Source organism: Dichomitus squalens (genome assembly GCF_000275845.1).
Source record: "Dichomitus squalens LYAD-421 SS1 unplaced genomic scaffold DICSQscaffold_29, whole genome shotgun sequence".
Classification (NCBI taxonomy): Eukaryota; Fungi; Basidiomycota; class Agaricomycetes; order Polyporales; family Polyporaceae; genus Dichomitus; species Dichomitus squalens.
This window is the reverse complement of record NW_006766911.1, coordinates 136,529-161,329: the sequence shown is the minus strand read 5'-3', so window position 1 is coordinate 161,329 and position 24,801 is coordinate 136,529. Positions and strand designations below refer to the sequence as shown.

The 24,801-nt window shown below is 55.0% G+C and overlaps 9 protein-coding genes and 1 non-coding gene across 10 annotated transcripts; 6 read left to right on the top strand and 4 right to left on the bottom strand.

The window, feature by feature from the left end:
* Positions 1 to 255: 255 nt before the first annotated feature.
* On the top strand, positions 256 to 1,032 carry DICSQDRAFT_172124 (uncharacterized protein; the record flags this gene model as incomplete). Its single annotated transcript, XM_007367852.1, has 4 exons — positions 256 to 291; positions 353 to 470; positions 799 to 917; positions 970 to 1,032. The coding sequence occupies 4 exons, from the start codon at positions 256 to 258 to the stop codon at positions 1,030 to 1,032; spliced, it is 336 nt and encodes a 111-aa protein (XP_007367914.1).
* A 1,159-nt stretch (positions 1,033 to 2,191) lies between these two features.
* On the top strand, positions 2,192 to 4,027 carry DICSQDRAFT_172123 (uncharacterized protein; the record flags this gene model as incomplete). Its single annotated transcript, XM_007367851.1, has 7 exons — positions 2,192 to 2,279; positions 2,388 to 2,395; positions 2,466 to 2,581; positions 2,646 to 2,762; positions 2,813 to 3,293; positions 3,367 to 3,540; positions 3,611 to 4,027. The coding sequence occupies 7 exons, from the start codon at positions 2,192 to 2,194 to the stop codon at positions 4,025 to 4,027; spliced, it is 1,401 nt and encodes a 466-aa protein (XP_007367913.1).
* Positions 4,028 to 4,621: 594 nt separating this feature from the next.
* On the bottom strand, positions 4,622 to 6,537 carry DICSQDRAFT_182003 (uncharacterized protein; the record flags this gene model as incomplete). Its single annotated transcript, XM_007367850.1, has 1 exon — positions 4,622 to 6,537. The coding sequence occupies one exon, from the start codon at positions 6,535 to 6,537 to the stop codon at positions 4,876 to 4,878; it is 1,662 nt and encodes a 553-aa protein (XP_007367912.1). The 3' UTR covers positions 4,622 to 4,875.
* Positions 6,538 to 7,741: 1,204 nt separating this feature from the next.
* DICSQDRAFT_108928 (uncharacterized protein) lies at positions 7,742 to 8,678 on the top strand (the record flags this gene model as incomplete). The annotated part of the gene is made up of 5 exons (XM_007367849.1): positions 7,742 to 7,839; positions 7,899 to 8,004; positions 8,060 to 8,272; positions 8,330 to 8,434; positions 8,490 to 8,678. 5 exons carry the CDS (start codon positions 7,742 to 7,744, stop codon positions 8,574 to 8,576), a joined length of 609 nt encoding a protein of 202 aa, XP_007367911.1. The 3' UTR covers positions 8,577 to 8,678.
* Positions 8,679 to 8,721: 43 nt separating this feature from the next.
* DICSQDRAFT_t132 lies at positions 8,722 to 8,803 on the bottom strand. Its single transcript has one exon. It is a non-coding gene; the product is annotated as a tRNA-Asp (tRNA).
* Positions 8,804 to 8,915: 112 nt separating this feature from the next.
* On the top strand, positions 8,916 to 9,446 carry DICSQDRAFT_65122 (uncharacterized protein; the record flags this gene model as incomplete). The annotated part of the gene is made up of 2 exons (XM_007367848.1): positions 8,916 to 9,252; positions 9,304 to 9,446. Coding segments are annotated over 2 exons (480 nt in total), but the record flags the coding sequence as incomplete, so codon positions are not given.
* Positions 9,447 to 12,923: 3,477 nt separating this feature from the next.
* On the bottom strand, positions 12,924 to 14,012 carry DICSQDRAFT_65164 (uncharacterized protein; the record flags this gene model as incomplete). The annotated part of the gene is made up of 2 exons (XM_007367847.1): positions 12,924 to 13,111; positions 13,211 to 14,012. 2 exons carry the CDS (start codon positions 14,010 to 14,012, stop codon positions 12,924 to 12,926), a joined length of 990 nt encoding a protein of 329 aa, XP_007367909.1.
* A 1,852-nt stretch (positions 14,013 to 15,864) lies between these two features.
* Positions 15,865 to 16,026, bottom strand: DICSQDRAFT_20614 (uncharacterized protein; the record flags this gene model as incomplete). Its single annotated transcript, XM_007367846.1, has 1 exon — positions 15,865 to 16,026. A coding segment is annotated over one exon (162 nt), but the record flags the coding sequence as incomplete, so codon positions are not given.
* A 2,813-nt stretch (positions 16,027 to 18,839) lies between these two features.
* Positions 18,840 to 21,317, top strand: DICSQDRAFT_65157 (Metallo-dependent phosphatase; the record flags this gene model as incomplete). The annotated part of the gene is made up of 9 exons (XM_007367845.1): positions 18,840 to 19,191; positions 19,217 to 19,413; positions 19,469 to 19,808; positions 19,866 to 20,313; positions 20,367 to 20,509; positions 20,564 to 20,711; positions 20,768 to 20,967; positions 21,024 to 21,078; positions 21,146 to 21,317. 9 exons carry the CDS (start codon positions 18,840 to 18,842, stop codon positions 21,315 to 21,317), a joined length of 2,055 nt encoding a protein of 684 aa, XP_007367907.1.
* Positions 21,318 to 22,460: 1,143 nt separating this feature from the next.
* DICSQDRAFT_65236 (cytochrome P450 98A3) lies at positions 22,461 to 24,493 on the top strand (the record flags this gene model as incomplete). Its single annotated transcript, XM_007367844.1, has 8 exons — positions 22,461 to 22,644; positions 22,709 to 22,838; positions 22,887 to 23,075; positions 23,138 to 23,406; positions 23,466 to 23,587; positions 23,703 to 23,974; positions 24,027 to 24,158; positions 24,211 to 24,493. The coding sequence occupies 8 exons, from the start codon at positions 22,461 to 22,463 to the stop codon at positions 24,491 to 24,493; spliced, it is 1,581 nt and encodes a 526-aa protein (XP_007367906.1).
* Between the last annotated feature and the right edge of the window lie 308 nt (positions 24,494 to 24,801).

The following is a 24,801-nucleotide window of genomic DNA, read 5'->3' as shown; positions in this document are numbered from 1 at the left end:
GCGCTTTCAGCTCGTGCCCACGATACCGCGGAAGGTGGGGAAGCTGGTCACGTCCCGTCCTCTTTCCGCGTCCAAGCCGCGCCTTCGCGGGCTTTCCCGGTCGAGAAAGGCACATGGGGGCTTGGAGGACTCCCAGTGACTACCCCTTTGTACGGCATCGGTCGCAGGTGGCGTGCTGCGTATGCGGATCAGCTCACGAAGCCTGCCCAGATAGTCTCACTCCGGATGAGCGTGAGCACTTATAGATGGATCTCGATGCCTACATACGTGATCATGGAGAATGAAATGAACGTAAGTCGCCCAGGCCACCTTGTACCTGCGTCGCGTAAGCTCATCGTCATGAGCATCATAGGCGCTCACTCTTGCACGCGTCCTTCTCTGCGTGAGCGATTTGCAACGACGAGCAGAAGTGCTGTCTAAAGGCAACATGAGGTCCAGGCTAGCGAAGAAGCCCTGGATTGAGGACAGCTGTACGTAAATTGCATCCGATGGCGTGTCTCTTGCTAGAGGACAGCATCTTTCTAGTGTTCTCACAATGAACTCAACTCCCCGTTGCATGTAGGAGAGCAGCCTGAGGCGGGGATCCGCTCGGGTACACGCGGAAGCTTAGTTACAGGGTCAGGCTGAGTTTGTCAGCTGTCCCCTCGGACTCATCACCTCGAAAGGATGGAAGACCGGAGCCGGCAAACTTTGATACCATACTCTGCGCGACACCTTCTTCCAGCTCGCACTCACGATCACGCTGGCGAATGACGTGAAGCTGGTTCATACGGTAACTTGGCTTTACCATTAGCATAGACGACCTGTCAGACATCCACGCGATTTTGGATTTTGGGACGTACTCTGACATCGGCAACGGGTCGGCGCTGATCACGGTTGAACTCCTGAAAGTCATGTTCGCGCTATACTACCCCAAGGTGAGCCACTGGCATTAGTGGTAATGGCGGGTCATCTGACCGTTGCATGCAGAGACTATCTACTACGAGAGTGCCATTCTTGGTGCAAGATGGGCCGCGGGGAATGCAAGGTTAGGGGGGTGCAACCTGTTTCGCCTTCCTACGTCCATGGAATGAGTATTAGCGGTCCGCGATTGGGTCCGCGTTAGCCGCTGACAAGGCCGCGCTTGAGGAACTTCAACCTTGAGCTTGCGTGCACTATCGGCATTCCCTCACACTGGTTTGATGTGCAAACATATAACGGGAAGAGTTTGACCGGGTTCAATACGTTATTCTTGCGCATACCTCACAATTACATCATGAGGTTCAGCGTGTCTTTCTCCAGAGCTTGAAGTCTCATGAAAGGGGGTCTCGACAAACCGCTTGGTACGTGCAATAGGCAACCATGCTGCCGTTGACAGACCTCGCTGACGAGTCGCGGGCATAGATCCAGCTCCGTCCGAGTGCCCCGACGCGGGCCGTGCGGAAGCGTCGGCAGACGTGAGTGATATGAATCTGGCGCCAGGTCGACCTCTGTTATCGTCATGGGAAGCGAACAGAAGCACACGTTCTCACTTTGCCTTGACAAGTTATGCCATGCTCGCTTCCGCTGGGGACTTCCAGGTGGCAATGGTCTTATCACCCGCGTCCGGCCATCGACATTGTTCAGCCACGGGGCATCACAGTTCCCGGTCGTGTGCGCGGCACAAAAATACCAGCTGACAAGAGCGGCAAGACTGCATCCACATTCAGCAGAATGTGGTCGACGTAGCCGCTCAAACCTCCTCTCATCCTATGCTGTCTTTGCCACGAGCCTGCAGACAGTCGGAAGAATGTTCGACACGTTACCTCAGATGACGTTACCTGCAGGCATCACGAGCGCGACGAGGAACATGCTTCGGTTCAGCGCCTTAGGCGATGACAGTTAGCTGAATTTGAACTATATCCAGAGGTGCTTGGCGATTCGACAAGAGGGGCACTATGTAGGCATCTGGACCAGATGGACGATGCCGCTGTCGAATGATCAAACGAGATATGCCATAGCGTGATTACCGAGGCAGCCTGGTATTTGCTATTATACGAATGGGGGCGTCAGCGAGACAATGGCGTCTCCGCACAATCTGTGGCAAGGGTCAGTGGGTCTCCGTCTATCCTACGCGTGGACGTTGCCGCGTACAGCAACTTAATCTCGTGAGAGATCTGTCAGGGTGCAGGAGGACTCGAAGGCCCATATAACCTCCACCCCCACCTTGAGCATGGCAGCTGTCCTCATCCCGTCTTTCCGTTCGCCCCTCTGTACTCTGCTTGGAGTGCCCTTCGATCCCAAGCAGCTCAATTTGCAGAGTACGTTTATCATAGCGTCAAAGGCGCAGCACCGGGCACTGCGAACAGCGAAAGCTCACCCTTCGCTTACCGCCACAGATCCCGATCTCGCCGATTGAATGCAAACAGACACCGCTGTAAGCATGTTTCTCTGTCTCCCTCGCCGACTTATGGGGCCTGATTTCCTGCTCGACCACCCTCCCCTAGCGTCGGGCGACTGCCCCAACAGTCGGCGGGTGGAACGATTTCCGATCTGGCCCTTTGGCCGGGCGAGTCCTGCGCTTTTCTCTTCAGGAACTTCAGAAGGCAGACCATGGACGCAAGTGCGGTGGCTTTCCCTCCTGACCTCAGATCCCATACTGATTCCGTATCGTGCGGGCGGCTTAGGTATGGTCGCAAAGACAAGCGGCCGCTCGATCCTCCTCCAGTCGTTCAGGTGAAATTCTTTCAGCTTGTTCGCCAAGGATCGATGGACCAAGTCGAGCAGGAGTTCGATACATATGAGTAAGAGTTGAACCTCCAACGTTCGTGGAACATCCCTTGACCTTCCGTAGTGAATACGATACTTTTGGTCTCCTATGCCATGTCGACCTTTTCCCTGAGAACAGCGCCAGTATCGCTTCCGGTAGTCCAACTGCCAGGGCAGCGTATCCATTCCAGCCCAGCATTCCGACGCCTCTGGGTCGCATGCAATGGCCTCCGCCGTTCCCTCGTGACACGTTTACCAACTCGGACGCAGCCGGATCGATGTCTTACGGCGCTCAGTCTGCTTCCGAGGAGCCCGCGATACCGTTTGACGTCCGTGCGATATCTCGGCCGGACTACGGCCGCAGCACTGAACTCTCAGGAGAACGTGTCCCTGAGCCCTGGAATACGCGTGCGAAGCCCTACATAGCCCCAGCCAGCGCTGGCCAAGTTGGGCAAGGCAATCACCCAGATGAGAGCAAGTGCACGTCTCTCCTGTCTGGTGAGACTGTCGTCTCGTGTTCACTGGTGGAGTATGACGGAAAGAAGGCGGCCATGTTCGCGTTTCCGGTGCGTGCTTCTCATGCTCTCAAGGTTTGCGCTCACGGCTGAGTCCCTGTACTCTTCTCCAAACGATTCGCAGGACATCGCCGTCAAACGAGAGGGAAGGTTCATCCTGAGATACCGCATCTTCAACCTCCACAGCAGGACTCGCGAAGACGACGTGCACATCCTCGCGGAGTGCTTCGGAGGACCCTTCGAGGTGTACTCTACGAAGTCATTTCCAGGACTCCAGGCCTCTACGGAATTGACTAGAGTAAGCTTCAGTTTCGTTCATCCCTTCAACCCACCTTTCTATGTCAAGCTAACTCTCGATCGAACTATAGAGACTTTCTCTGTCAGGGGTACGCGTTAATTCCCGCCACAAAGAACGTCGTGGCTGGAAGCGTGACTCCCACCAAGCTCGCCGCAACGACGCCGATGGATCCCCCACGCAAGGTCCGCCGCAATCGGCGCAGACGGCCGGGCCATTCTCGCCCCTGCGCAAGCACACAGTTCTGCCCAACGGGGCAGGCGTGGCGCCCTATGCCCAGGGCTTCTCTGGCGACTATTCGCCATTCTCGCACTCTGCGCCCCCATCGGCGGGCATGCTGCCTAGCCTTGGGGAGGGCCTGCCCCGAGCGAGGTCCCCTGGAGGTTTCCTCGCCTGGACACGGATCGGGGGCGATGCAGCTGACATGCGCGGCGGCGACTCGTGCTCTACCGGCACTGAGGAGGAGGGCAGCACGCACTCCGTGTGGTGAAGGCGCGGTTCGCGCGAGTACACCTGAGCTGGTCCCCAGATTGAGGCGACTCGTTCGAAGAGAATCATCATGAATGGCTGGCTGTGAATGTCCTCGCGACCTTGTCCCACCTTACTCGTAGATAGTAGCCCGCTCTCTATACTCTTGCGCTCTCAAGGTTCTCGGTATCCTGCTTTCTTGGCTTGCGTATGTCTTGACAGGTGCCTCATCTTATTTAGTAGTTCTCATCCATATTGCGGTATTCCTGTCTTCAAACCCGTATGTCCCGTTTCTTGGCTCACCGTTGTCTCCCACCCTATTTTTGCTGGGGTCTGCTATGTTCTGTAATCGCTGCTCTCCACATGCCCTGCTCTGCTCACATACCGCTTCCTGTACTGATATCGTCTGATTTCCTCATCTTCATGTATGGAACGCTATGCCGCCCGCTGCATTTCGATAACTGATGCCGTCGAATCCACTGTGTTTGCCTACGGTTTGAGTGCCACATGTCGAACCACGACCTAGCTTGTTGAGGTTACAACGTAGATAATGGACTAGACTCCATATTGAGTACACACATGACAATTTAGAATGTACGCAGACAGTAGATTCAAACATAGATGCGCACGGATCCAGACATAGCAGCAAGATAGGGATAACGTAACGTGTACGGACGAGATCGAACAGATCCGAGTATCAAAAAACCACTCTGCGACATGACCTTAAGAAGCCCTGCGAGGCCACAACATCGCTCGGGGACGTACAGTACCTTTACGCCCACAACGCCGGCCTCGCACTTCGGCAACCATCGGGTTCGCCGATGCCCGACACTGAGCAATAGCGACACCGTCTCACTTCAGCGAGCGAGCTCAATGCGATCGCGGCGAACCTGATACGGGCTTGCGCACCATCAGCGCCCACAAAGGGCGGTACCAGACAGGCGCCAGGCGCGGTGCCAGCTGCTCGCGTCCGCGCGCGCCCTCCCCGTCCAACGCGCCCCCGTGCGCAGGCGTGCAGGGGCAGCACTGAGACTGTGCCTTGGCGAGCCGCTGCGCGAGTCCGAACGCAAATAGCGTCGTGACGTCCGCGATCCTGCGAACCACATGCGCGGCGCGCATGCTGAACTCGCCATGATGCGAAGTCAAAGGGACATGTCCAGGGCACGAGCCCGAGTACGAAGCCGAGTCAGACGAGTCTCCACTCGGATCTCCATGGACGTGCCACGCGCCGCCTGGTCGCCCCTCCGGCTGCGTCACGTGCAGATGAACGTGCGCGAGCGCCGAGAACGACTGCAGGACGTGGCGGAGGTCTGCGGCGGAGGGGCGGACGTTGTACAGCGCGAGCGAAACTGTGCGGACACGAGCGAGTGAGCGGGTGGCGAGGCTGATGTGGCCAAGGTATGGGGTCGCGCCGCGCTCCTCGGACCAGTGCCAGTGCAGCTGGACGCGCCCCATGTCGTCGGAGAAGCTGAAGAGGTAATCGGTGTAGCTCTTGCTACCTCCCGCACCTTGGGTTTGATCGGGCTGGAAGAGGGCATGGGAGTATGTGTCGTTGTCCCGGTCTCCTAGTGCGACGTAGGACAAGTGCGCGTGGCGGACGGGGACGAGAAGCGTGTGCAGAACGGAATCGGCTTTGAACGCCGGGAAGCTGGGCGTTTGGAAGTGCACTTGGACGGTGGTCCTAAGATTGATGGATGGGCTGAGCTTGTTCAAAAGCTGCTCCACGGTGTGGGTGAGCAGGCCGTTGATGCTGACGTGTTCGAGATAGGGCAGATTAGGCTCCTTGATTTTGGCCACATCATCAGGAAGGATGGCTTGATGATGACCGCCGTTTGTGACCGTGAGCGTCTTCAGAAGCGGGGTGTACTGAAGGAACTTCAGGAGCGTTCGGATGGACAGCGCACGACTCGTAGTGACGGATAGATGCTCGAGGGCGGGAAGGATGGGGAGAGAGTGGCCGGAGATGTGGGAGCATGTCTGTTCCTCCTCCGAGGCTACAGCGTCAGGGGTGAACGGGAGAACGACAGCGCACGCCATAGTCTTCGGGTTCGACGGGTTGGGCAGCCCAGTGGCGTCAACGTCGATTGACGCGATCTGGGGGCTGTAGCGACGGAGTATCTGGCCCATCGTCATCCGGACCTGGCGGCCATCGAGGTTCTGGAGGAGGAAGAGCTGCGAAGCCTCGCAGAACGTGATGTCCATGCGCAGGGCTGGACGGATGACATGATCGAAGATGGGTATGAGACGCACCACATTCTCGGCCACTCCGGGCTTGTACGCGGTCATTGTGGGACTGTGGCATGTCGTGTCTGACGCGCCGCTCGTCGTCGCGAGGTCTGCGTACGGAAATGAGGGCCCAGGGGAAGAGCAACGAGAGCCTGATATGGGCAAAGGCTGTAAGAACGGGGATGGAGGGAGCTTCTGCAGCTGGCTCTGCTCAGGTGGCGCACTGGCCTGACCAGGCTCGCTGTGCGAAGCCACATTCATGAAGACTACGCCACTTGGGTGAGGTTCCGGGATAGTGAGAGGCATTGTTCTATGATATGGCGAGTTTGCGAGATGTCAGATAGGGGTAGCTGTTATTGCTCGCTGGACTAGCAATTTATACGACACAATCGAGGGAGATACTGGGTGGGAGGATGAGCGAGAGCTTGATTTGTGGCACAGAAATGCAGGGAAGACAACTCACGTTTATATAGGGAGGTACATGTCAGATAACTGGGCATTGTGGCGCCAGACGTGAGGCACTAAGTAGATGGCTGTGGGTCACCGCTGCACCTAGGTGGCAGGAGATGGACGTTGTACGCCTGAACATGGCGATTGGCTCCTTCCCTAAACGGACAGCTAGGGCAAGCAGCGTGCTAGTAGTTGATACGAGCCGCATATAAATTCCTGCAACAGTACGAAGCTGTTTGAGATAAAGCAGCCTGACGCACAGGACCTGCGGGAGGGGAGGCAAGTGAGCGGAGACCGAGACACACGGAGGTAGTTAAACGGTGACGACAGATGGGAAGAGTTCCTTTGATTGGTAGGTGAGCGGAAGTTGAATCGTGTCCTCACATGGACGGCGGGAGTAACGGCGAACCCATATCATGGCGGGCTTGGAAAAGCTGCCGCTCTCGAGCACATGAGGCTAAGACATGGGCAGCTGGGAGCCGCAACTGGAAGAGTCCCGGATTACGCACAATACGCTAATGCGTGCTAGACTGAGACACTGATAGAAAGGAACACTTTACCGACGTTGGCAACAGTTAATACGATGGCTATGTCGACGGGAGAAGTGAGACACACCTGATGGTACGAAGCCGAACCAGAACAAGAACGGGGCCGGCGAAACGGCTGTGCGAGTCGTTTCCCGCTTGGTTTCCATACAAAAGAATATGACCTGCCAAATCGTGCCAGTGCCAGGCAGCAGGCCTCCGGGGACTTCCCGTGGTGGACCCACCGACATCTACATAGGGTCAGAGTGGGAAACGAGGTGATCTACGCACCGGTTGCGAGACGTGGGCTCAGTCGGAGGATTAATTGCAGAGCGATGTGCTCGTCTTATGGTCGCCCTAGTTCCATGTGCGTTTCTTGACGACCGTCGGTGTATACAGCCAGTGGTTCGCGCTCGGTCGCTAGCCGCAACGACTGCCAGTGGCAGTACAAAAGCATCAATAGCAATAGACGCTCGCCCGCCACAACCGCGACTGGGGCTCCAGCGCGGTTTGAACTCCGCCAACGCGCCTTGAACATGGCTTCCAGTGCGTCGACCCAGCCAGGCAGCAAGAGGTGGTCCTACTTTCATTCCGCCCTCCAGCTTGCCATACAGCGGTCTGCGCACAAATGGACGTAAGTCCTGTGAAATATGGGCGCAAATGAATCCATCTGACATGCAGTCCGTCTGTCAGTTACGAGGACTTCGCGGAGTGTTTTTCTCTCTGGTGTGATGAGCAGCCGGAGAACGCGGCCACCATCTTCAATCTCGTCTCTAGCCGTCTCGAGTCGTCTATAACGGTGCGCTCGTTGCCAATGGCGCGTCGTTCGAGTGCTGTGGCTGAGCTTTGGATAGGAGAATTGCGAGGAGCTGTTCAAGAAGTATAATGTAAAGGACAACCTGGACAACCTCCACGCCGTCGTCACAGCAGCACGCGCAAGGAAGCAGGCAGAATATGATGGCAAGGACGTGTGGCGCGAGGATCTGCAGCCCCGTGCTGCCGTCAGGGCACGAACGATCCCTCTCCTCGAGCAAGAGCGCGATCGTCTGCGCGCAGAGTTAGCACAGGTATTACCCCAAACAGCCATGCGTGGTGTGCTAGTGCTCACTTGGTCGAGTCCGTAGCTCACAGACGAGAACTCAGAATTGCAATCTCAAATGCAGCAGAACGTGCGCGCGACAGAGGAGGCGGATCGAGATGCTGCAAGACTTCTCGACGTCATTGACAAGGTGTGGTTGATGAGGGCCATCCACTTACGTCCGCATGTACTTACATTCTTACAAGGTTCTCGCGAAATGGGATCAGATACCCTTGGATGATATACAGTCTTGGACGCTGCAGACGGCAGAATCTGCTGGAAGTAGGGCATGATGAGGACACGAAATGTAGCTTATCTCTATGTATCAGTGACCATAGCCATATGTACTATTTCTCCATGAACAGCGTACGTCGTACAGTAGACTGGAATGACACCCTAAAAATTGACTGGTGACCGAAAGAAAAAATTGAAGATCATCTCTCTGTCGGGGAGTCGAACCCCGCTTTCGCGCGGCCTACATAATGACAGGCGCGTGTACTAACCGATATACTAACAAAGACAAATTTTTTGGCTTTACAACGCGTATATCTATCACGCGAGATCTGGCAAAACGAGCTTGTAAGTGCTGAATACTGACGGTCTTCTCCAGGTCTTGCAGCGACGAGAGTCCCATGGCACACCCTCATGATGTCCTGCTACAAGGAAAGCATCTGCACACGTCCCTCGGTCTGTGGGGCCATCTCTCTCGCAACGGTCTCTCACAAGCTCCGCCATCGTCCAGCACTGCAAGCAGCGGGACCGCGTACGCGCCTCCAATAGCACCCCTCGACAAAGCCGGTGCATCGACCCGTATTCTCTTACATGACACCCAAGCGCACCTGGAGAAGTTCATCGAACGAGTCACGCAGCTCGCGAGTGGGGTTGCGGACGCGAAGCGGGAGCTGGTTGTGGTGCAGAAGCTCTACCAGGAGGATCATGAGCAGCTAATCGAGCGGATGATTGGGCTCGGTATGTATGCGACACACTTTCACTGAGATCTGATACTTTGAACAGATTCAGCCAACCGCTGTCAGACGGAGCTCCAGAAGACAATAGGGAGTCCTGCGCAATGCTTAGAGGTCCTTGATGTCTCGAGAGACGTCGGGAGACTGACGAGCCGCTTGGAAGCATTGGACAAGAAAATGGATATACTCAACATGGTTTGTGCTTTCGCGCATGGGTGTCGTCGTGCTCACCACTTGTATGCGCGTGCTTTCAGTCGAATCAAACCCAGTCGCAAGCGCTCCAGACTATCCAGGACCAGCAGGGACAGATCCTTACTGCCCTCCTGCCCATCTTGCCTCTACTTCAATCTGTACCCTTACACATCGAGAGCGCGCGCAAGCATGTCGAGGGGGCTGTCTCTGGATCAGGAAGCAGCGCCTTTCACTCAATCTCAGGGCTGGAGTCCCACGTCAAGGAATCGCAAGAAAGACTACGTAGCACCATCAACGATGCTGTCTCCGGATTACGCGATGACATCAAGAAGGACGTGTTGGAGCTGCGTGATCAACTGGAAAAGCCAATCTCTGAGCTCAGGCAACAAATCTCCACCAGCACTTGTTCTTCTCTCGCCTGCGGCTCGGCTGCCAGAATGTCTCGCTCTCGTTCTCGTTCTCGCACTCGATCTCGATCACAGAAGCGGCCCCGGCCAACATACCCTGATGATCCTGACTCTAGCGATCTCACGACGTCGCCGTCAGACAGCAAGAAACGCCGCTTGGGTGGCCATCCTCTGGTGGCTGCTGCTTTGTCCGTGCTTACGACAGATCCTGCAACTCCTGTCATATCTGGCCAACGTTCGCGCGCTGGATCCAATGTCCCTGGGACCCGCATACATTCACTTCGGGTGGCCGGCGCCACGTCTCACTCGAGTTCAGCCTCACCGAAAGTGCCGCTTTCGACTGTCGTCGCTCGTGCGTCAAAGAAAACTCCGCTCAGGACTCCTCTAGCCGACTTGACCCCTCAAGTCCCTAAGGTGACGCCGAACGCGAGCACTCCCCGCTCTACTTCGGTATCCTCCGTTGTTAAGCAAACTCGCGGCTCTCGATCTGTACCACACTCTCTGATTGCTGCGTCGGCCGGCCTCCCTAGTCAAGGTTTCTCTTCATCGCAGTTTAATAACCAAGACCCAGCCCCTGTCCTCCCTAGACGATCAATGCGGTCCTCACCACCCACCGCTACATTTGCCGCACCTATCACGCCTGGTAGCTTCAAATTGCCACTTCCGGCCCTCAGACCTAGCCGGGCCTCCACCTTCACGACCCACACGCCGCCGCAGCTGCACCCGAGTTCCTCGTTGTTACGGCATCCTGCCCTCGGCGCCCACAAGGACCACAGGGACAACGAGAACAAAAACAGCAACAACAACTCACCCTTAGCTCGTTCTTCTGCTACTGCTGGTGCCACCCTGCAACCACGGACTCCGGCGCAGGCAACGCGTGGTACTGCTCTTCACCTTTCCCGGCCCTCTTCTCGTGCTGTGGCGGTGCAAGTCCGCGCTAGTCCTAGCCGGCTACCCGTAGAGTTAGCGCTTCGAACTGGGATCGGGGCAGATCTGTCTGCCAACGTGAACACTTCTGGCACGCCGAGGACGCCGCGTCTGCCAGTGTCTATCTCGGTGACTGCGAGCGATGGGCCTACGGGCTCGAACGTTTTGCCTGGAAGTGCGGGCCTGGAGAAAGGGAAGCCGATGAGCCTGAAGGATCGGCGGGCCTTGCTTGCTGCTGAACGCCTGGTGAAATCTTCAATGAATCCATCTCAGCGATAGGCTGGTTTGCTGACGCTAGTGTGTTTGTGCTAGCGGGATGAGGGCAAGAGGTTCATTCCCCTTGACGATGAGGATGACGAGGATGTGTATTTGGGAGGATAGGCTGAACGAAGGGTGTATGCGCAGCGTCGTGTTGTTTCTGGCAAATGTGAGTAGTCGGATGGTCGAGCGGCCTTACGTGGCAATCAAAATGATACAAATCGATCACTTCACCTTCTACCATGTGCCACGAGGCGTTCTGCGGACCGCGCACATGCATTGCATTGCAGCCAAGGTGGGGCTTCCAGTCTTCTCGAATATGTAAACAGAGCTGATTTTTCTGTTCTTGAGCAATAGAGACAGAATGTAGTCAGCCATGTGGCGTATGTTGCTAGCACCGGTGACTTTCACTGCGAAGGTGCTGAACCTGTCGGGAAGCTTGGCGCCTTTTGGTGAAACTTGCAAGATGATCTTAGCGCGCAACCTCTGGCGCTGGGGATTGGTTGTGGATGCGAACTGTTGTAGCAATACGTCGACGGCTTTTGCGGGAGATGCCGGCTCTGTTGCTCCCGTACATGCGGACGCCGATATGCACCGCAACAGCTGGTCTGCCTGAGCCGATACTACAACGATGGAAGCACCGTACAGTTCGTATTCGCTCTCTACTGCATGTGCTACCTCTGCTTCATGTGAAGGCCCTCCCGGCCATCAAAACCTATGTCGGATGGGGATGCGATACTGGCATGGGCTTTGTCTCGTCGTCGCTGTCAGCCTGGTATCCTGCTGATTGGTATGGCCACGTGCACGGCGGAAGGGGAGTTTGATACTGTCATCCTTCTCAATAGCCTCCGAGCACGCGCCTTCAGGAGACCCTGCATAGCACCTGCAGAGCCCCCGGAAAGCACTGCAGGTGATACACTCTACCACAGATAGCAAGCCATAGCTGTCTGCAGTACAGCAGAGAAGTCCGTCTCGGCGTCGTCAGCAACGCCTCCAGCTCCCATGCGCCTACAAACGGGAGCAAAAGCCGTGACCCAGGGCAGTCAGGCATACCCTCATCTGTTCAAGAGGATCGTTGTTCGTGGCAATTAGCACTCGTACAGCTCAAGAAGGTCATAATGAAAAGAGTGCGACGGAACATGATGTTCCTACACGTAGAGCGAGGGTTTTCTACAGTATATCGGTGTATAGGCAATAGGCGTCGCTGGGCCATGTTTTTCGCTGCATGCCGCGTCCGGAAATGCGTTCTGGAGGTTAGAAACGATAGTCTGTAGAACGAGACGTATTTGATGGGTGACATACTTTCACTGAGGCCCACTGCACCACGAGTTGGTGGACGTCAAGTGGTTTGCAAGCGGACAAAGTTTGGTCTGTATCGCGCCCGGCGTCGTCACGCGTCAAGCCGGTGAGTAGCGGATTGTTGGCGTGAGTGTTTTGGTTGACGGATAGCACCGCTGCTAGTCAGTAGTTCAACCAGAGCGTCGTCGGCGAGTAGCCCCGCCTTCGCACATGGCGAGCGGAATCTGGCGCTCATCCGCGGAGCAACTCTATCCCCCCACTTACACGTCTTGCAGCTAGTCTTGTTTATCCCCTCACCACCGTGCCACATGCGTCGTCGACAGGCATATTTGTATGTTATGAGTGAAACGAGAACTTTCGCGTGCGGGGCGACGATGCACAACACATCACCATGATACTCATAGGACAAGACATTGTGTGAACCGCTGTGTATTTCTGTGCGTGGGCAGAACCAACGAATGGGCCACAGAACGATCGATACCTGTAGACAAAATCGCAGAGCAGTGTTTGCTCATCGTGGAGCCTATCGCGCCAGTCTTCCAGAGCCGCTATATGGTTCGCTGTGGAGAATGATCGTAGATCAGTCAGCCGGTCAGAGAAAATATGACGTCCCTCCAATTTGTCGCTCGCGGTTCGTGGAGCTGTTCATGCATACCTTGACCATCGACCACTGCACGACGAGCTCCCTGATTCGAGCCGAAAGTGCTTCCTTGCAGCTTGCGCATCCAAGATAATGCTCCATTGGGCAAAGCACGCGCTCTAAAGCACTCGTTGTGATACCTGGTTGCCAAGAGAAGACATCAATTCAAGGAAGATGCTTCGGCACCTTGAACTTAGGGAGGTGGGCCCGCAGAAGGCGTAAAAAATGGAGCGACGTACCTGCACGAGCATCCCACGCGATGCTTGCCGCGGCGAGGTCCCATGCGCGGGACAGATACTTTTGATTCTCAAAGGTGCAAGCATCCGTAACTGGATGCAACCGTGGTGCGGGACGGAGGATCCTCTTCAGTTCCCGAAGTCGATCAACTTGTAGGATGTATAGACGTGTGAAGTACATGGGACCCATCCGCACTACGAGAACGTCAGGCAGTGATTCCAGTGGGTAAGACAAGAGGTAGCTCGATACCGCCACGGCAAGGTCATGAAGAGAGTGCGCGGCTGCAGTGGCATAGACAAGGATGGGCTTTATGGGCGCTTGCGCGAGGATGAGGGTATACAACACGCTCGAGGGTCTGACGAAACGAGTGGGGGGTAGGCCGTAGAGCTTCATCGTGTTTACGGCGGCCAGTAGCGTCTCCAGATTCGGTCTGTAGTGAGCGCAAGAGAGACTGTACGCGACATGGAGGATGATATTGACTACATCTGCCGAGTGTGGAAGACGGATGGCCGGCGTTCGAGTAGGTGGGGCGACAAGTTTAGCTTCGGTACTAGCCGCGAGCTGGGTAGCGGCGTCAAGGATTGGAAGACAACCATTAAAGCGGTTGGTAGACATCGAAAGGAGCTGGATTCTATGTGCATAGAACAGCACACCATCAGACGAGATGAATGTGGTATCTGGTGGAATGGGAAGGAGAGCCGATTGTTGATGAAATGTTGTCGAGAGCGAGATTACGGCTTCTGGAGAGGGTGGTTCGGTGACCTCTTCATGGCTTCGAGGCGATACTATAGTAGATTCCTGCATATGATCTGAGCTGTCCAGCTAGCGTAGATTTGGAGTTGTACTGACTGGAGGTGTCGGGATTTGTGCTATCGGGCTATCCTCGATGCGAAGATACTAGTGTGACCCCAGAAGCGACGGCCCAGAATGTATTTCGTGCATATCTCCATCGCATCTTCCCCCATAAATCTCAAATTTGGCACACTTGATCTGTATCGCAGACAGTATATACCCGTAAAATATGAAGGCAATCGGTGGAATTTTGCTTCGAGCATCGTGGCATTACACGTCTGACCCCAGAAACGACGGAAAGGCGCCCACAGATTGTCACCAATGGTCACGGTGCCGAAGACTGCCGATTTAAACACCGCCATTATCAGTCGTTTGATAACGACGTTGGCGGAGGGAACACTAGTCGAGGCGCTCATAATCAAAGTCAGCCTTATCTCGGTCAGTGGCTGAATGTCACGCTCGAGAGACCCCCTTCCCATTCCTCAGGTACCGCAATCCGTAATCCTTCGAAAACTGAATAATCATACTCAGTGCACATGTTAGAAATAATTCCTGGAGTTACAAGAAGATCGGCCATGCCGATCTCTTTGTGGCAATTCAACAAGGTTAGTAAACCCCTGGAACCCTACTCAGATTGACTTGTATCGGGAGCGAATTTCTCCCGATTTCCTTCGTTCTTTGTGGGAGTAATAGTTCAGAAGCACATAGTCTCATGTGTAACATTTGTACATTTATTGACAGGGAAATGCGAGACCTGGAGGCGTGTCAGTCGCTTCTGGGGTCAGGCGCTTAATGCGTCGCTTCTGGGGTCGCACTAGTAGGAGTCGGCTGATTCGCAGTACGCCTGTTCGGAGATATCCGGAGACGATTGTAGATCGTCTGGCCAGGGGACGTCGTGCCAATAAAACGGACGTTCCGGGGAGTCCATCGTCTGAGAGGAATTGACTGGCAAAGGTTAGGGACGTACTATCATGGTGCAAGGCAAGAGACAATACTCTTGGAGGGACCGCTTCTATACTTCTTAAATGCCTCTGATAAGAAGCTGGATTGATGATGCTTATTCGGAGAATGAAACCATATCTTGCCACTACATGGTAACTACGTGATCTACACTCATAGTGCGCCTTCGGCCCCACTGAGCCGAAGGCGTTCTCTGATGTCGCCGATGAGGGACGTACAACGAGGGTTATAACCCACAGGGCTAATTGCCCATGAGGGTATCAAACCTCCCTTCGCCCGCGGGAGAGGGTGGGGGCCTCGGTAAGGTAAGTTCTGGTTTTGAGATGCAGACATCAGGGGACACTGCGGCGGAGGCTCCATGGCATGTTGTCAGCGGGTACCGGAACTCGCCGCCGCACTTGAACATGCCTTGCATACAAGCCGTGGACGACGTTGACAACCCTCGAGCTCCAGAGCTCCAAGACACCTGCAACAACTTCGCGCCACTGACGCGTCCTACTTCCCCTTCCAAGTAGCATCGGATCTCATTCGTGCTGCAAGCTACACTACATGATGTCGCGACCCGCCAGCTTACACTTACATGTCGAGAAAGTATTATACATTGCACTAGGCTACAGAAGCATTCGCAAGTCCGTTCAAAGGTCTACTAGTAGTCACTGGGTATGATAGGGGGTCGGTTCAAAAAATCACGGACGGTTGGGTAGAGTAGGTATCGTGTATCATCCGTTCCAGAACGTTACGAGTCGCTGATCGTCATGAGTGGTATCTGTAGTGTCCTTCAATACGTCCCCCAAGGGTAACCGGACGAGTCCCCGAAAGAACCATCCTGCTCACGCAGCGCCGCCGCCGACCGTGGTTTCCGCTGACCAGGGGGACCCCGTGTCCGCTGTCCCTGGTCCGGGCCCCGTCGCCCTGGCTCAGGCTGGTACTGGCATACCACACCCTGGTGCGCCGCCCGCTGGCAATTACTGCACGAGGGCTGAGCCCCGTCGCATTTCATCTTGCGAGAACGGCAGCGGTCGCACGCGACTGCGATGCGCTCTCTAGGTGCACCCGTTAGGGTCATATGCTGGGACCACTCCCTGCGGCGGCTGGAGCCCTCCCCTGACAAGGCATCTGGGTCGTCGGAGTACGTCGGTAGGGATGATGGATATGCCGAAGGCGATCCAGAGTACGGGGCTGGCGGACCGGCGTGCGAAGGCGGGTACAGGAAGACCGGCGCAGAGCCGGGGTGTGCGTTCAGCGACGCGTGCTGTACAGAGTAGGGGTCATGTGTCGCAGGCCGGTACGGCGCCTGATGCGAATGTGACGAGTACGACTCGGTCGGGTACGAAGCGGGAGCCTCGACATAGGAGCCGGGGGTAGCTGTCGGGTACGATGCTGAAGGGTATGCCGCTGACGGGTGCGAGGGTGTCGACGAAGTTACACCGTGATATGGAGATGCGGGGTACTGTCCCACCGCGCGCGGGTCGGCGTAGACTCGGGGGTCGATACCGTACTGCTGAGACGCGAGACCGTCTAACCATGTAACCACCTGGTGGGAGGGTGGCTGGGAGTTTGGCGGATTTGAAGTCCGATCGTCGTGATAGTTATACTGCATGCTGGCTAGGGAGTATATGCGCTTCTAGTACTAGGGCAGTTGTTCGTCTCGATGAGAGAGGAAAGAGTTGTTTTGAAAATGAAAATGACTATGAGAGGCGTGCGGTCACCTAGCTCTTATACCTTCGTCTCTTCACCGCTTAGGCCATGTCCTCAATACTCTGTTCTTGCTCTCGGTGCCTGCATGCGCAACCGATTACTCGTCTTGGTAGGAATCGGATGCATTCGAAGTGTGCTACATGCCTTCTTGGGTCTCAACTCTCGGTGGGCAACACAGCATGGGCCCTACAAAGTTAACTTTGACAGCACATCACCGAGATGCAGTGCCAATCTTTGAGGGAGTAACCAACGAGATAAAAAATGACTCGACAAAGCGGATGACTCACTAAATGTGTATGAGCTTGGCTTGTTGGTAGGAGAAAAACTGTGAGCGGCGATATAGGCAAGAGGCGGATCTCGACACGATTGTTGAGAAAGACAGTAGCATCCAGACAGACAAGTATAGCACTATATGACTCCTAGTGCGCGAGTATCTCACCTGAGAGCACAGCAGAAGAGAAAAGTTTGCTGCCGAGGATGAGCGAGTCAAGATAGGGAGGTGCCTCAAGGCTTACCTAGATTTACCTACGCGCTACCAGGGTTCGTGAGCACAGCCTGTCTCGGCCTCGACGTATGCAGAGCGACCCGTGAGCAAAAATGCATGCGCTAAGCCGACGCTCATCGCCAAGCTTATTCCCCATCGCGGTAGGGCGGGGACCGGTGAACGATGCACGTCGGTGTGGCTGTGCAGCAGCGTCGGTGCTTCGTGGGGCGCCGACTGGATATTCTGCTGAATGCTTGGTGATCTTGTGGACGGCCTCGACAGCATAGCGACATGTTGCCATGAGCAGCGGTCGAGTGTACACGTCTGTATTGCCTTTGCATTGAGGGGACCGCTCGGGAGACAAGCACAGGCGAGTGGTCTGGTGGCTCCAATTCCCGTAATGAAAAGCGGTCCGGTCTGCAACTAAGCATTTGGTGAATGAAGCGGATGTAATTGCATTCCAAGAGGAACGGAAAGGATGAGAGGAAACGGCAAGTGAGTAGCTCATGCTGTGTCACGAAGCCGAGTCGCCTCATGTGGGCCAGAGCGGAGGCACATTGCGGCGCATCATTTGACGCGTACCCTGAGTGTAACGTCCTCGGCTGTTGTCCTGTAGTACACGCGGTGAGGATACCCGTCTACTGCCGCGGTCGATTACGTTGCAGGTGGCGTACCGGCGAAGCTAACCGTGAGTATTTGGATGGTGTACCACAGAGCAATCATGGGATAATGCCGCATCTCACGGCCGATCGCCGATGGTCGAGCCACCAGGAGAGTGGAGTCGCCGATTCTACATATCTGCGTGATTAATCACTGCGTATAGAAAATGCTCGAACAACTCAGCCCTTGAGCGCTGACCCTGACGATACCAACTGTGGCCTGCTGCGCTCTGTCTGCCTGTGGCTTCTGTCGCTCCAGTGGTGATAGAAACAGGCCAAGACTAGAATGATTAAAGAGGCACGTAGGCACGTCGCTCATCAACATCCCGGCACCATATGTTGATAGTGCAGCTGCGAAATAGATATCCAAGGTAAGCAAGAGTATAACGGACGGAAATGATAGCAACACGTGTCAGCACACACATGAAGTTCACGACGAGTGGTTTTAGGATTGACGGCATCACCATCGGAACGTTACAACGCTCTTGAGGTCAGCCCAGCTGCGCCCTTGGCTACTACACAAGGTCACGGCATGCTTGGGCCGGGCTCTTGTGATTAGAAGGCAACATCCGCCAGACAGATAGACCCGAAGAAGCTGATATGTAGAGTCGCGACAGTCATGCCGATTCGAAGAATTCCAGATTGAGATGAGCCAGCACAGTTGACAAGTCCTAGGCCTGCTCGGAGTACAAGACGCAGCGGATCAAGGCGCCTCGAATGACGACCGGCCGTCATGAGTACTCTGGGCATAGTCAAGAAGCAGAACCGATAGCTCTCATGGCGATCTGGAGAGTGCATTGATTAAAGATGGGTGAAGTCATGCACAATAGTGGCGACTGTACATGTTCAATCATGCATGCGGTGTGCCAGTTGTACGCGCGCCCTTTAGGGTGTTTGCGTCGTGGGGTTAGGGTTTAGGTATGATTTCGCTGCTATGCGGGACATTCTCGGCAAAGTCTTCCTCAACTCCCTCCGTCAGCACTATTCATGCTCGCCCTGCGCAGCTAAGTCTCTTCAGGACGAACGACCACCTTGAAGATGGCTTTCTCCCTGTTTCGATTCGCTCGCTTCCTTCGTTCCATCTTCGTGCCTACGGCGTCGATCATCGCATTCTCTTGCTTGCTCACATTCATCTTCGTGCTCTACCAACCCACGCCCGGTCCCGGAAGCCTGCAGAAGCTCGGATGGCAGTCATGGGATACTGTAAACGATCTCACGGGACAGGTATCGGGCTCTTCGAGGCCTGCAGATGACCTGGAGTCGCCAAGCAGTGGAAGCAGTGTACCCGAAGGGGTGGATTGGTGGAACGTCACGACCAGCTCGGACGACTTGGACGTTGCTAGCCTTCCTCTAGACGTGTGGGATCCTCTCATGCAGCATGACACCGGATGTGAGTACTTCGTTCGTTCGATTAGCTTGCGGGGCTTGGTTGAAGACTTACCTTTCAGTGTCCGAGATTCACATCACGGAGTGCTTGGTCGACCCGTGGCTCATACCCTCAATGGCGTCGGAGTTCTGCACCCCGCCTTCGACCAAGGAAGACGACGCTAAGAAGGGCAAATGGGTCCGGGTGGAGCGTAACTTGAAGCTACAAGTCAGCATGAAGAGCCTAGTGAGTTTCGCTCTCTTTTCTCAACATTGTTGCATTCCAAACTTCCTTGTCCCAGAATGTCTACTACCGTAGGACGCGGAGACACGATATTCCCCTCGTCACCGAAATCCGTGTTCTTCCCGAGAAGGAGACTCCGTCCCCGTTCAGCCACTCCTGGATTAAGGTCGCGCATCCTCTGAATCCGTTTGGGGAGAAACGATATTTGTGGTACAAGGCGGAGAAGACATGGCGAGACATGACGGACGCCGAACGCAAGAGCGATCTCATCACCGAAATAGACGTCCTCTTTGGGTCCGATCAGCCATGGTACGGCTTCGAGAGGGTGCAGCAGGCCACGTACGACGGCGGAGGACCGCGAGAGCCTGTATGGCTGACGTACCGTAAAGGCGTCAAGCGTAAGTCTGCAATCTTGCATTCAGCTGCATTCCCAGTTGACGTGCGATGTCAAATAGCACCGCCTCGCGCCCCTCCACTGCACTTCTCGCGCGACGGCAAGTTCAAAATTATGCAAATTGCGGATCTTCATTACTCCGTCAGCGTTGGGACGTGTAGAGACACCATCCTTTCTCCCTGCACCGAGTCAGACAACCTCACAACGACCCTCCTGTCGCGCGTGCTCGATATCGAGAAGCCAGACTTCGTAGTCTTTACGGGCGATCAACTTAACGGCCAGATGTCTAGCTGGGACGAGCGATCCGTCCTCGCGAAGTTCGCCAAGGCTGTGGTTGACCGCCAGATCCCATGGGCTGCCATATTCGGCAATCACGACGACGAGGACGGGATGAGCAGAGAGGCGCAGCTAAGGTATCTGCAGGGACTCCCGTACAGCCTTGTCGAGCGCGGTCCGAAGGATGTTCATGGAGTGGGCAACTACGTGTTGAAAGTCAAGAGCGCAGACCCGTACGTGCGTCGTTGCGAAAAGCGCGACTCAGGCGAGCTAACGACCTTTGAAGATCCATGTCCCATCTCCTCACCCTGTACTTCCTCGATTCCGGCGCATACAGCAGCGGTGTCCAGGACTGGTGGGGGATTTTCCATGCCTCGGACTATGACTATCTCCGGCAAGACCAGATCGACTGGTTCCTCCAAGAATCCTGTGCGTCTTGTTACGAAATGCTGCTCAGCGTGACGCTCATGTCCACCTCTCTAGCTTCCATTGACGCCATTGAGCGTCCATTCACCCCTGACGGAGCGAAGGATCTCGGAAGCGTATGGAAGCGCCAAGCTGCCGATCAGGTCTTGCCAAACTCGAAGCGCCTCGCGAAGCCGAATGCGATGATGTTTTTCCATATACCCATGTAAGCTGCACAAGGAGACGACTCTTGTATGCTGCCGCTGACGGTCTCACCTGCAGGCAAGAGAGCGGTGCAGCTGCTGACGTGGACCCAGTCACTGGCCAGCCCTTGGATGTTGGAAACGTGCTCGAAGAGAGCGGCGCCTCCAAGAAGTCGGCAGGGTTCTTCCACAAGGGCCTGCTCCAGGCATTCGAGAGCGACCATCGGGCAGGCAGGCGCGCGACTGAAGTCAAAGTCGTCGCCAATGGGCATCAGCACAGTATGTTACCGCTGTATCGTTGCACACGTGCGTCGAGCTAACATGAGCGCTCCTAGATTCGGACAACTGCAAGCGCGTCAAGGGCGTGTGGCTCTGCTTTGGGGGTGGAGGGTGAGTACTCTTCGTTTGGTTGGAGCACCTATCGGCACTAGCACTAAATCCTGCCGTGTCTTGGCAGCTCGTACTCCGGGTATGGGCAGATCGGCTTCGACCGGAGATTCCGGATCTACGATATATCCGACTATGGAGAGACTATCCGGACGTACAAGCGTACGGAGCATGATGATGTCCTCGATGATATGATTCTCGTGGGTCGCGGCGCGCCTCCTCCGTATGAAGGTGTCGTTTGAACGGACCTGTCTGGAGTGACGGACGGTTGGATGGATTGTAAGATATGCGCGCAGATTGGCTGAATTCTCAGTAGGCAGGTACAGTTTGTATGAATGACATAATTCGCAGAGCCGCACAAGAGTACCTGATGGCTATCGGTTCGGAACTGTCTGGGTCCAGCGGCTCTTCTACCAGTCGTCCTAGATGGAGTCGGAGATTAAGCAAGTGTGCGGGTTCCTTGTCCCTATGACGCGATGCATGCTGAAATCCTGACGCTCAACAGCTCATCCCACGGATCATAGAGCGCTAGCATGACCAGGCTTAGCCGTGACAGTCGCCTCGATGTCATTCATGCTACCTTTGTGGACGTGTCGGGGAACTGCGCTGTAAGGTCGCACTCCCGATAGGCCCACCTATCGCTCTGACGGCTATCATGGGACATATCGCATCCTCCTTCGATTTGCGCTGCCAACCATAGACGCGTCGTCAGACGCTCCTAGTCAAGATTCTCTTCACCTCACTTCGTTGTTGTACCATCCCGTGGGCTGAAGTAGGAGATTTGCCAGTATCTGACGTCACCTATCGTGTACGCAGTGAGGCTTTCACTCCCACGGTAATGGTGCATCCTGGCCGACTTTGACATCCTTGTGTCCTTCCCTGCCAGTGAGCGTCGAGTACCTGTAGAGTGCTGACGAGCAAGATCAGTATATCAGCACGCCTGTATGGGTGAGAATGTCATTTTCATAACAGTTGAGGGGGCGTTGCTCAATCTTTCTCCTTACAATTGGACTTCAGGCACATAACGTAGACGTAATGAATGCTGGTACGACGGAGCGCACCCGACTCTAGTACAAAGACACCAGGATAGCGGACTAGCATGTGTCAGCCACGGTAACGCCCAGTCTAGCCGATACGGGGGCACTTGCGGTCAAAGGTCCGCATATATAGCTGATCATCGAATGACGCTTCGAGAAGGGCTACCCTGGTTGCCGCTTTGAGTATATCGCAATTCCTCGTATGCTCACGGGGTTCCCCAGATGATTTTATACTTCCAGCAGAAGTGCGGCGTGGGTGCAAACAAGGATGGTCGGGCTTCTCTCCTTCAAATACCACCAGTTGAGTGCAGCTGCTGCTCGCCTCCCCTAGAGATGGTCCCCAACATCATGCCCGTGTGGCTTTGGCACGCTACCATAGGAATCATCTTACTTGCGACAGCCGTTCGCTCGCGACGCAAAAGAAACATACACCTCCCTCCTGGCCCCACGCCTTTCCCCATCATTGGCAACATCCTCAATTTTCCTCGAGAACACCTCGGCCGTGAGTTTGCGGGCCTCACCAAGACATTCGGTGCTCATCTGCGTTCGTAATTCGAATACATGACATCATCACTGATGAGAGGCTCTCCGGGCAGGCGACGTTGTCCACCTCAGCATGTTGGGACAGTCTACCATCGTTTTGGGATCCCAAAAGGCGGCTTATGCCTTACTAGACAAGAGATCAGCCAACTATTCCCATCGCCCAGTATCTGTTATGGTACCCCTGTGCGTTCAGCAAGATCTTCTCCCGACGCCTACTGATCTATCGCTCAGAGTTGGGTATGAATGGCTGTTTGCCCTGATGAATGATGGACAGCGTTGGCGCCAGCACCGGCGCGCAGTGCACCCTACTTTGACGCCGGACATCGTGCGGGAATATCAGCCGATTCAGTCGAAGGTTGCGCGTCGTTTCGTGCGAAGCATATTGCGCTCTCCCCAAGATTTGGCTCTGCATATTCGTTTGTAAGCCCATCTCCTAATGCAGTTGCAAAACTGTCGGTTTAGTCTAACCTCTCTCCCACTAGTACGTTTGCTGCCATCGTCATGGAGGTGATTTACGGTATTGAGATCCGCGAGGCGCACGATAAGTACTTCAAGATGGTGGAACGGATGGCCGAAGTCGGAGAAGCCATCGTGATGCCTGGGAGATTTCCTGTGGAGGCCTTTCCTGCACTGCGTTGTCTACCGTCATGGTTTCCAGGTGGTGGTTTCAAGAAATTTGCAGCCGATGCCAAACGGAATATATCGTACATCATAGATCATCTCTTTGAGACTGCTAAGACGGCGATGGTGAGTGCAAGATCTAAGCAGCATCGATGTCTTCACTGACAGGCATCGCCCACCAGAGGGAAGGTGATACGAGTGGCTCTGGTGTTAGCCGCATCCTTGGAGCCTCGGAGGACGAGGATGCACAGCTGGAGGGAATGTGTAAAGAAGTAGCCGGGACGCTGTACGTCGGTACGTGTTATACACTGGTCGCTGCGATTGACGTGAGGTATCACCGATTGACATCAAACAAAGCTGGGGCCGATACGGTGAATCTTTGTGTCGTGGTTATCCCTTGCCTAGCGAGACTCACGCATCTGCCAGACTAACGCCACAATGGAAGCATTTTTACTTGCCATGGCACTCTATCCTCAGGCACAGGAAAAGGCACAAGCGGAATTGGACGCGGTCGTTGGTACCGAACGGCTCCCGGAATTCTCGGATCGTCCATCGCTTCCATACATCAATGCACTGGTTCAAGAGTTGCTTAGGTGGCATCCTGTTACCCCGATAGGTGTTCCCCACCGGGTTGTCGCCGACGACGAATACAATGGCTACGTTATCCCCGGTGGCGCTACTATATTTGTCAATGTCTGGTACGCTGAAACCTGCCTAAGCGAAGTACCTCTGGATTGATGTGCTACGAAGGGCTATCCTACGCGATCCCGATGTTTACCCAGATCCTGAGGACTTCAAACCTGAGCGCTTCTTGAACTCTCGTGGAGAATTTGACGTCGGCGAACGAGACCCAGCTGAAATTTTATTCGGATTCGGTCGAAGGTAAGACTCACCACAACAACCTACCACTGCGCTATTCATGGATTGAGTTTAGAGTATGTCCCGGTCGACACTTTGCCCAGGCGACGCTCTTCATTCTATGCGCCTGTGTCCTCGCGGCATTCAAGATTGAGCTGCCCGTTGACGAACACGGGGCTCCCAAGGAGATAAAGCGAGAGGCAACCGATGCAAACGTCATCTCGTTAGTAGTGTCTCGATCTTGCAGCCTTTCGTTCATTGAAATGCATTTGGACAGACACCCGAAGGTGCACCGATATACGATGCAGCCCCGCTCGTCGAAACTCCAACAATACCTTGGACTGGCGCAAGATGATTGAGGATAGCGCCCGAATATCTGCTCCAGGGTAAATACAGCCCCATGCCAATTGGTGTATAGATGCCTTTGCAGAGTATGCTCTCGCAACCGTTCAGCACTACTCCTGAGTTGGATATGTATGCAGTTGAATGCGAATTCTAGCGGCTTCGGCTTCCTTCTCAGAAGCTGCGAGGTGGTGCTGGAGCGGTGCTCTCTTGACAGTTGAGCGCCCGTAGCCGATATGAGCCTGGTTTGGTTGGACATCGCTGTGCGAGAACGGAGGAATACACTGGATGCATTGGCAGGGGCAGGTTCAAGAGGACTATGGGT